Source organism: Ctenocephalides felis, unplaced genomic scaffold (genome assembly GCF_003426905.1).
Source record: "Ctenocephalides felis isolate EL2017-DRISC unplaced genomic scaffold, ASM342690v1 CF-g0.4_SCAFFOLD_01170, whole genome shotgun sequence".
Taxonomy (NCBI): Eukaryota; Metazoa; Arthropoda; class Insecta; order Siphonaptera; family Pulicidae; genus Ctenocephalides; species Ctenocephalides felis.
The window spans coordinates 3,166,533-3,178,329 of NW_020537324.1; the positions used below are offsets into that span (position 1 = coordinate 3,166,533).

Here is an 11,797-nt window from a genome sequence, read left to right on the forward strand (position 1 = left end):
AAATTATGATTTAAACTAATAAATATATGATATAAAAAGAATATTTACCCATTTTTAATTCCACTCCGTTCACATACCACTCAAAACGCATGCTAGGATCGCCGACTGGAACAACGCGTGCTTCAAAATGAGCATGCTGAGCTTCCCATAATTCAGACGGACCTGTTAGAACCTGAGTGAAAATGGGTTTTTCAAAATCTCGTTCTGGTTCTTCTGGTCTAGCGGACACGGGTTGTTCTAATTGTTGTATTTTCTTCATTCCTTCTGGATGTTGTGTTTCCATTTGAATACTAGCTTTACCTAAAAGGACATAATAATCTCTTTATTTTCTACAGTTTCAAAAAATTGAATGTAGTAGAAAAGCGTATGTACTAGAAAACTTACTCTTGATTTTCATAGAAGCAGTTGTAACAGCCTCGCCCAATGGATTCGACGCGCGGCACATATAAACTCCTTCATCTTCATCCCTTACATGTGTTATATCCATTGACACATATCCAAAATCATGTGTGGTAGTAATGCGAGAGCTATCCTCCAAAGGTTTTTCATTTCTGAACCATTCAATCTTCAAAGTTGGATCACCAACTGGAATCAACCTGCATTCAAAATGAGCTGTTTGGCCTTCACCGATTGAATCAATGTTCTTGAGAGGCTGTGTAAACACAGGTCGTTGTCTGGTTACTGGATCTGGAATTTCAGGACGTTTAAATGGCTGCATTTCTTCTAGTTTTCTAATTTTATCAAGTCCTTCAGGTCTCTGTGATTCTAGAATAATATTTTCCTTTGCCGTAACCCTCATATTTAGGGAAGAGGTACATTGACCCAATGCGTTAATGGCTTTTACTGAATATTCGCCGGCATCTTCTGGCACGACGTGCTGTATGTCTAAAGCAACATAACCAAAGTCAAATGTTATATGGAATCGTGCTGCAGAAGGTAATGGTTTTCCATTGTGGTAAAATTCAATTCTTAAATTTGGATCATGTATAGGTTCAACTTGACACTCGAAGTGCGCAGTTTGACCTTCCATCAGATCAGTAGTTCCTCTGAGATCAGCGACTAATTTTGGCGGAGTCACAACAGGTTCCTCTACTTCCAATCTAGCAGGACGACCTTGTGCTTCTAATTCTCTTATTTTTTCCAAACCATCAGGATGCTGTGTATCGAATATGATACTACGACGATTAACAGCTTTAATTGTACAAGTGTTGACAGCTTCTCCTAATAAGTTGGAAGCTTTGCACATATATGTGCCTGAGTCTTCTCCATAAGTATGTAATATATCAAGAGCGACATAGCCAAAATCATGTGTAGTTCGGAAACGATGACTTGCTCGTATTGGATTTCCATTAATGAACCATTCGATTTTCAAATTTGGATCATTGATGGGTTGCACACGACATTCAAGATGTGCGTGTTCACCTTCCTTCAGATTCTCTAAACTGACAAGTGGTGTCAAAAATACTGGTCTTTGGCCTTCTGGTTCAACTTCAGCCTTTTGTGGTCGTTCATAATTTTCCAAATCTTTTATTTTCTTCAAGCGCTGTTCATCTAATGTGTCCAAGTAAAGTCCTTGTTTGGCTAAAAACATAAATTATTATCAAAATAATTATACAATCACCAATTAAATATTAACTGTAAAATTATATTATATTCACCTGTGATATTAACAGAGCTTGTAGTGACTGCTTCCCCAGCTGCATTTCTTGCTTTGCACATGTATGTTCCTGAGTCTTCGGGGTATGCATATAAAATATCAAGAGCAACAAAGCCAAAATCATAAGTTGTTTTGAACCTATGACCTTGTTTGATGGGTCGTCCATTGCAATACCATTCAACTTTCATAGTCGGATCGTTAACTGGTGTTAAAGTAGCTTCTAAATGAACTGCTGCTGCTTCCACAGTTTCCACGTTGCGTAGTGGGCGACCAAATTGAGGTTTCTCTGATATAAATTGATCTTCAGTTGCACTTCTCTTATGACGAGAATCGTCTTCAAGATATTGTATCTTCTGTAAAGCACCCTCATGTTGTGTATCATAAATTATAGAGGATTTGGCTGTAAAATAAAAGTTTTTAATAAATAAGTAAACTCTAAACAAGTAAAAACAATTTCATAACATACGTTGAACACTCAAGTTGATGGAGGATTGAGCAGTTCCCAACCTGTTGGTAGCCTTACAGGTATACTGTCCAGAGTCTTCACCATACACAGTCAAAACATCTAGAGATGCAAATCCAAAGTCATATGATGTTCTAAATCTATGTCCAGTTTGCAAAGGTTTGCCATTATGGAACCATTCAACTTTAAGATTTGGATCTGGGTATGGCTCAATTCTACATTCATAGTGAGCGCTCTGGCCCTCCACCCGACTTGTTGGACCATTAAGCTGTGCAACAAATCGAGGCGCATCTCGAACAACAATATCTTCCTCTTCACGCCTAGTATATTTTGTATGATCTTCCAGTTGATGGATCTTCTGTAATGCCGCTTCATTTTGAGTTTCCAATTGTAGAGAAGCCTTGGCTACAATGGATATACATATGATATACTAATTAAAAATTAGGATAAATTGAATTAGTAACCTCATCTAAACTATATACATACATTGAACAATTAGCTGTGCTGAAGTAACAGCTTGCCCCAGCTCGTTAACAGCGCGGCATGTGTATGTTCCAGAATCTTCAGGATTAACGTACTTCATATTAAGAGCAACATAGCCAAAGTCGTGCATAGTTGTCATACGATTTGCTATAAATTTATAACATCATATCAATAAAGAACATCTAGTCATATTGAAATTTGTTAAATAATGTAGCACTTACATGCTTCGATCGGTACACCGTTACGCAACCATTCAACACGCATCTTAGGATCCCCTACTGGAATCAAGCGCGCCTCGAAGTGAGCTGCTTGATTTTCTGCAACTTTCAAATCTCGCACTGGTGTTGTAAACACTGGCGCTTGAGTAATAATCTCTTCTTCAATACCTTGTCTCTTATATCTGGATGAATCTTCAAGATGAGTAATAGTTTTCAAAGCGCCTTCATGCTGTGATTCCATGTAAATGGATTTTCTAGTATGAACTATAGCTACTGCGGATGTAACGGCTTCACCCAATGCATTAATTGCCCTGCATGTATATTGACCAGAATCTTCAGCCATACATTGCATTATATCCAATGCCACAAATCCAAAATTATTTGTCTCAGTAAATCTAGATCCTGATTTAACTGGAATATTGTTATGGTACCACTCGACCTTCATAGTTGGATCTGAAACAGGTATCAATCGACACTCAAAGTGGGCTCTTTGTCCTTCCTTAATTTCAACATTTTTGAGAGATGTTGTAAATATTGGCACCTGCTTTGTGACTTCTTCTACTTCTTCGGATCTTTGATATTTAGATCTATCTTCCAAATAATGAATTTGTTGTAATCCTGATTCATTTTGAGTTCCAGTTTGAATAGTGGCTGATACACTACATTGCAAAGTGCAAGTTGTTTCATCTGAACCGATCGCGTTAACAGCTCGGCAAGTATAGGTACCCGAATCTTCGGCAATTAGATCTACAATATCTAAAGCAACGTAACCAAAGTCGTGTATTGGTCTAAACCTGTGACCTACTGTTACCGGACGGCCATTTTTGTACCATTCAACCTTTAAGTTAGAATCAGTCACAGGTTCTAACTTGCATTCGAAATGCGCATGCTGACCCTCACGCATATTATTCAAATTCTTTGGTTTTGTTACGAAACGGGGTTTTACTGTAATTAATTCATCCATGTACTCAGATTTTTTATATCGTGAAGAATCTTCTAAATATTGAATTTTCTCCAAACCACTTGGGTGTTGCGATTCAGTTATTAAATCTTTCTTGGCAATAACACGTACTGAACAAGATGTCACAGCTTCGCCTAATTGATTTCTGGCTTGACAGGTGTATACACCTGAATCCACAGGATATACACTTAGTAAATCGAGTGCAACATAATCAAAGTCGTAAGCCGGTCGGAATCTATGACCTGTTTTAACAGGGTGTCCATTTACAAACCAGTCAACTTTCATGGTGGGATCTCCAACAGGTTGAAGCCTGCATTCCATGTGAACATTGGTGCCCTCAATGGTTTCGATGTTGTGTAATGGACGAGTAAAATGTGGAGCTTGCATAACAGTGATATCTTCTTGAAGAGTACGTCGTTGTCTTGAAGCATCCTCTAGCATCTGTATTTGTTCTAGTGACATTTCGTGTTGTGTTTCAGTATCAATATCTGAACGTCCAATAACGCGTACGCATGCAGATGTGTGAGCGCTTCCAAGATGGTTGGTAGCGCGTACGGTGTATTCTCCAGAATCGATAGAAGTTGCATGAATAATATCCAATGCAACAAACCCAAAATCATAGTATGTTCGAAAACGAGATCCAACGGTTACTGGACGACCGTTTTGGAACCATTCCACTCTCATAGTTGGGTCACCCATTGGCTCTAAACGGCACTCTAAATGTATGTTTTTACCTTCACTTACAGGCTTTGGATCAGATAGAGGCTGCACGAATACTGGCTTAGATTTTGAAATTTCTTCAATTTGGTATTGCGGTTCAATAAATTTAGAATCCTCCAATTTTCTTGTTTTTTCATAAGCTCCACGATGCATGCTTGCTGTATCAATACTGGAACGAGCTGAAAATATATAAGATATTTGAAGTTATGCCTAACATAGTTAATAAAAATTAATACAATTAATCTTAGTGGCTTACTTTCTACAGTCATCGTATTTGCAAGTTGTGCCTCTCCTAAAGCATTGCGAGCAACTACTGTATAACCACCTGCGTCTTCAGCTCTAACGGACTCGATATCTAGAGCTACATATCCAAAATCATGATAGGTTTGTATTCTATTAGCTGTCGACAAAGGTTTGCCATTATGATACCATTCAATTTTCATTGTCAAATCATTCTGCGGTTCTACTCTGGCCTCGAAATGGGCTCTTTGGCCCTCCACTATCTTTGTTGTACCTTTTAGCGGCCCCAGGAAGCGCGGTTTCTGTGTTACTGTTTGCTCTTCATGACTAGTACGCATATATCTACTCGAATCTTCTAATTGCTGTATTTTTTCAAGACCTCCAGGATGTTGACTGTCTTGAATAATGTCCTTTTTGCTAAGTACTGTAAGATTAGCGGAAGTGAATGCTTGGCCAGCTGCGTTATAAGCACGACACGTGTAATTTCCAAAATCTCTGACAGTGACGTATTTTATTGTCAAAGCTACATAGCCAAAATTAAAGAAAGAAGTAATCCTGGAACTTGCTTCAACTGGTTTGCCATCTTTCAGCCACTCTACTCGTAAACTGGAATCCCCTACAGGTTCTAAACGAGCTTCAAAATGCGCGAACCCTCCTTCTCTAATATTTAGCTGATCTTTAATCGGACTCTTAAAGTCTGGAGGTACAGTACATTCTTGTACCTCCTGGACATACTTGGATTGCTGATAATTTTGATATGCTTCTAACTCTTCTACTTTCTCGATATAGCGCTGTTGCTCTGGTATACCTAAATCTCCTGTGACTGTGCTTCTTACCTGTACTCGCAAAGTGCTCGTACTAATAGCTTCACCCAAACGATTGACGGCTCGGACTGTATATGAACCAGCATCTTCGGCCCGTAGGTGCATGATGTTAAGGGAGACGTAGCCGAAGTTGAAGATTGATGTTATCCGTGAACTAGCCGTAATTGGTTTTCCATCCTTGTACCACTCCACTCTCATCGTTGGATCGCTGACAGGCGTAAGTTGTGCTTCGAAATGCGCATTGCGACCCTCTGGCAATTCGCCTAATTCTTGGAGCGGGCGGATGAAGACTGGGCGTTGAGCAGATGTCTCTTCAGTGCTCTCGCTTCGTTGATAACGCGAGTAATCTTCAAGTTGCTCGATGTATTGAAGACTAGAAGGATGTTGAGAAGTTTGTTCTATAGAAGCCTTCGCAGTAACTTTAAGAATAGCACTCGATTCAGCGACGCCAGTTGAGCTAACAACGCGGCAAACATATTCACCGGCATCATGAACCATTATTCCAATTAAATCAAGAGCAATAAAGCCAAATCGGAAAGTCGTTGTTGATCGAGAACCTAGGAATAAAATACAGTTAATTCACATTCAACTATTTAATCCTATTTCCATTATTCTATATATATATATATATATATATATATATATATATATATATATATAACATAACGGCAAAAGATATTAAGTTAGCGAAGTCAAAATATTAACATGCAGAATATGTAATATACATCTTGTACACTTACTTGCTTCAAGGAGTTTTCCATTGAGATAAAATTCAACATACATTGTTGGATCTCCTACAGGTTCAATTCGCGCTTCGAAATGTACACGACCACCTTCGAGTTGCGACAAGTCCCTTAATGGAATAATAAATTGGGGCGGTGGATAAACTCGGTCTTCTTCACCAGGTGCAGTACGAGGTTTTGCGCGTTCGACGTGCCTTAAATATATTACTTCAGGTCCAGGAACAGGTCTAAAATAAAAACACCGTGAAGTATGGAATAAATATCGCATTAAACATTTTATTCCCAATCACTCACTCTGGTTCGATAACTTTAGTTGGTCTTGGTAAATGCAATCGCCATGGTTCTGGGGTGACACCTTTCTCAGTCTCAACATAAAGTCTGGCACGAGTGGCCGTAGAGCCAGCCACATTTTGTGCGGTGCACTGGTACCACGCCGCATCCGACGCCTTGGCTCTGTAGATATCCAGTTTCGAAGCACCGCCATCAGTGGTGATCTTTACATCGGCACTCTGCATCAAAGGTACGCCATCTTTTTGCCATGTTATTCTAGGAACTGGTGTTCCAACAGCTCTAGCATTTAGTATAACAGGTTCTCCTTCCTTTACGTTTACTGTACTAAATCTTTCCACAAATTTAGGTGCGATAACTTGTTCTTTCTCGATAACGTGGAGCTGGCATTGGAATGAAGTTTCTCCACATTTATTTCTAGCTACGCATGTTACTACTCCACTATCAGAACGGTGTACGTTAGTTATCATTAAAGCGTGATTTCCGGACTCATTGACAAGAATCTTATGAGTAGCATCATCGTTCACCTGACGCTCATTTATAAACCAAGTGACTTCAGGATAGGGGCGGCCCGTAACACGACAATCAAATCTGGTCATTTTACCTTCGGTAGCTTCGCGATCTTGACAAACCCGAATAAAGTTAGGGGCTAAAGCTTTAGCCGAAGCGTCTGTTTCCTCCGGTTCATGATAAGATGGCTTAATCATCTGTTCGGTGCCATGGCCATCGAGAACAGGCTCAACAGCAAGAAAAGCAGAAGATACAACACATCCTTGAGGATTTTCCGCCAAAAGAGTATAATGTCCTGAATCTTCAGATGTTATTTGGCGTACTCGGAGACTAGCTTGATTGTTAGAATATGAAGTTTCACATTTCTCAGATTGTACAATTCTTTGTCCATTGCGGAACCATGTTAGTCTAGGTTTAGGATTTGCACCAACCTTAGCAGTAAAAACAGCATCAGAACCTTCTTGGAGTTTTGAATTGCGAGGTTTCTGCGATATTTGAGGAGGTGCTGCCGGTCCAAGTGTACGATCTATTGTACCACACAATTGTGCATCAGATTCGCCAGAATAGCGCCGTGTTATGGATTCTCTAAATGATGTTTCACGTAACAATCTATATTCAAATGTGTCTACTTTAAAATCTTCATACCGAGAGTACTGAGTATGACCATTTGTGAATGAATTTTCCGTCATATGTTGATAGCGGTATGATTGTGAATCCATTCTATTTTGCGAAGTCTGAAAAGTTTGCTCTTTTTGCAAAGATGTTTGAATGCTTGGCATAGGAACGCCTTCCGGTTGTATGAAAACTGAACATATGGCTTCACCGTAGTTGTTTCGGGCAGTGCATGTATATTCACCTTCATCACCTGGTCCGATTTGATTGATGAGCAACGACACATCACCTGTGCTTTCGTTGTAGCTCATGCGATACTTGCTGGATTCGACCATGGGCAAGCCTTTGCGTGTCCAAGACACAACAGGTTTTGGATTTCCACGCAATCGTCCCTCGAATAAGGCATTTCCGCCTTGTGCAAAGCGCGCGTTCTTGAAAATCTGTTCAAACACTGGTGGCGACATACCGCTTGAGCCTAATTGCTGAGAAATATCCTGAGCAATCATTCCTCCTTGAACTAAAAATAAATTTAATTAATATTATTATTTGAAATTTAAATTTATTGCATACGTTCAAACTTTATTTGATAATATTATGTTTTGTTTTTCCTCAAATTATCTGAACACCGATAAGTTAATGTTTTAAGATTCAACAATATACACAATAAAAATAAATATCTACAGAAATATAGACCGTACACAATTAGATGCACTACAATTGCAAGTCTAATCCAGAAAAATGTGCAAGTCATAAACTTCCATTCATAATACGCTTGCAGTACAAACTTTATGTGAAATGTTAATAAAGATATAAATATAAATAATATTAAAACAAATCTTCGTAAACAATCAATAAAATATTCATTATAGAGACATATACGTAATTTTCATCGATAAAAATTGTTCATTATTTTTTAGTAAAATCTTTATTTATTTATTTTAGCCGATTCATGATTATATACAATTATAAATAAATAAATACAGCATATCATTTGAGAGCCACTGATGGCGCAAGTAATGAATATCGTTGGCACGCAGCCATTCGGCTATTTCGTACGCCACTGCGGATCGTATTACGAGGACCGTTTTAGGAGCATCCGCCCAGGAGACATCACACAAAAGCAAAATAATTATACTTTGCTGATATTAACATTTCTTTTTAGTAACTAATTTAATTCATTTTGAAAATATAATTACATATGGTATGCGAATTAAAAAGCAATATGAAATTAATTAAATTACATTGCTGATATCATTTATTATCAACGATTTCATTTGACAAGATTTCAGGGTTACTATAGGCAATCATAATATTATTGTAAATGACTGATCTTTATAAGTGATGTACTCGATATTTTTGAATAATGGAATACTATATAGATTTGAATAGGATTATAATTCCTGACCTCTCTGCTGACTAGTAACTTGTCTGGTGACAGTGCGATGCTCCATTTGGCTAAATTGCTGCTGCTGCTGCATCGTTTGATGCGTCCGATGCGTCTGCTCCTCATGACTGCTATAAACTTGTCGCTGCTCTTCCTGAGACAGCTGCTTCGAATTTTGACGGTGCATTTTCACACACCGTCTTTTCCGTTAACGCACTAATATCGCTATTTACCTTTGTTATCACTTCCAACACAATAAAACACACACTTTCTCAACAACAAATCCAAACAATTTTATCGTTCACGATAGTTTTTCCCTTTGGTCTGCGATCACTAGAATACACTCTCGCTTGTTTTCACAGCACAACTTTTTTCTTCCAAATATCATTAAATTTTCTTCTGCACTATATTTTTTAAATTATCGTTTTATTCGTTGTCAGCAGATTCAAGTCACATATCACCCCGTTAAATCCAATTTAACATTTATTCTTTTTTTAAGTGACTTGTCAGAAATCCAAGACGTCGGTCGATTGTGAATCGTTAGCGAAGAGTGGCCGCGATAATGCCACAATATTGCATCGCTCTCCGAAATGGGCGGAGCGACATGGTTAGACCAAAAATAATTCAGTTCGCCCCTCTACGAGGCATAGGACCCGAGCGTCGGAAAGCTTTGGCAAAAAGATGGAATGTTCAACTATTATGTGTGAATAGTTTATTCCTTGCGTTTTTTCTTATCTCTATTTATAATTTTATTGCCATTTCCCTGTTTGTGATGATCTTCGCAGAGCGGATTCTTTTCACGGCGACCCAAACATTTAACCTTTCTTTGAAGCATTAACGTACAAATAAATTTTCCGCATATGAATTTTTTGCATCGAATTTGCAATTGATGCAAAAATACTTTTAGATTGAAACAAATTCCAAGCAAATATTTTATCTTTTTATAACTTGTAAATATAATATGAATCTATACATATTATATTTGATACCAAACGTATTAATATTAACTCTAATAAAAATGAAACCACTTGAAACCCGCAAAGATTAATTTAATTGACAATCCAAACTATTTACAATCCGTGCATAAAATTATTATTCGATTACAGCAACTTTAACAAAACGTAATTAAAATTAGGTCATGATGTATTTTTAGCATCCTATAAGATATGAACATGTTTCTTCAAGCATTTATGCTTTTCAGTTGCCAATTAATTGAGACAACAACAATACGGTTAGATACATGATGTTTGAAGATTCCAAATTGATATTGAAAAATATCAAATTTCAACTTCTTATATTGTATTTAAATTATTACAGCTTTCACGGAAAAGTATTCCACTACATTATAAATTATATTTTCAGTAAACAATTTTTAAACATGTTTCAAATTATGTCTTTATCATTTACTTCATTTTTGTCTATGTTCTCCATCAATTGGCTCCTCTAATATATAAAACATGCTACATAAAAAGTCTGCTGACCAAGGACGATTTAAAATATGCCAGGACACATATTGTGGAACGTGGTTATGAATCACTTCATTGATAAGCAAATGATTCAAGAATACGCGATCTACATGATTCAATATTATTTTCATCTATTAGCTACAGACTTCCAATCAGATATTCCAGGTTCTACATCGGAATCTGCCAGCCCTATGTCAAGCAGTATTGGCATCGGTTTTCGCGTGAAAATATAAATAGCAATATTCTACCCTTAGCCTGCCCAGTAAAAAATTGCATCAGTATTGCATGAATTGTAGTAATAAATTAATAATATAGGCAGCACAACCTTTTGGATTGCCTTCTATCAAATCACGTCGTTTAAAAAGTCTGCACAACAGCTCATAGGACTAGTTAGGTTCTGATTGCCATTAATATATATATATATATATATATATATATATATATATATAAATCACCTATCATTGTACCCAAAATTCGATCAATGTTTTATAGTTAAAGATTTCATATCGAATCCGTTGTGGAACACTTAGTTTTGTTTCGTTTGGCCGTTGTGTTATTGCTTCCTCACGTTTTGTGTTATTTTAACTTCTGTTGTAATAAAATAAATATGTCTCGCTTACACGTATGCGAGATCCTAAGTTTGTATGAAATGTGGGCAGTTTCGTGGTGAGTACATGGCTCTGTGTTTACATCATACGAAAGTAGGATTTTATAATAACACTACTTCAGCAATTTTAAATTACAAATCCTAATTGTGAATTCATATTTCTTTAAACTAAATATTCTAAAACTAGTAAAACAAAAACAGGATGAAGATTTAATTTTGAATGAAAAATACATATATTCTGTTCTGTTAGACATAATAAAAATATTTGTTTTTTTGGTTTACAACCACTTGCAGATTTTGCAATTAGAGTTGCAATTTGAATATAAATACAAATATAAAATATAAATAAATAATATAAATAGATTAAATACACATATGTCTATTTTCTTACCTTGATCAAAATATAATATTCCTTCCCTGCCGAATCGACGCTTCTTGATCTTCCTAGGCTTCGATATTTGTATCTAGCACAATCTGAAAATCAACAGAGAACAGAACAATCATAATTGATGAATGATAGAAATATTAGATGTGGATGATCAAAACTTTCAAAATAAAAGTATCACAATTGTTCATAATCAAAGCCAAAGAGATTTACTTATAAAGAGCAATTAGGATTTT

General features: G+C 36.9%; 1 protein-coding gene across 1 annotated transcript in view; it reads right to left on the bottom strand.

Annotated features, from left to right (window-relative positions):
• Positions 1-9,456, bottom strand: part of LOC113366531 (titin) — a 61,872-nt gene extending 52,416 nt beyond the window's left edge. The window contains exons 1-10 of the mRNA XM_026608153.1: positions 9,125-9,456; positions 6,604-8,236; positions 6,307-6,536; positions 4,759-6,123; positions 2,825-4,681; positions 2,607-2,750; positions 2,124-2,525; positions 1,659-2,057; positions 385-1,581; positions 49-300 (exon numbers count right to left, since the gene is read on the bottom strand). Of these exons, the coding sequence (XP_026463938.1) occupies positions 49-300; positions 385-1,581; positions 1,659-2,057; positions 2,124-2,525; positions 2,607-2,750; positions 2,825-4,681; positions 4,759-6,123; positions 6,307-6,536; positions 6,604-8,236; positions 9,125-9,290 (7,645 nt within the window). The 5' untranslated portion in view covers positions 9,291-9,456. The remainder of the gene's footprint in view (positions 1-48; positions 301-384; positions 1,582-1,658; positions 2,058-2,123; positions 2,526-2,606; positions 2,751-2,824; positions 4,682-4,758; positions 6,124-6,306; positions 6,537-6,603; positions 8,237-9,124) is intronic.
• Between the last annotated feature and the right edge of the window lie 2,341 nt (positions 9,457-11,797).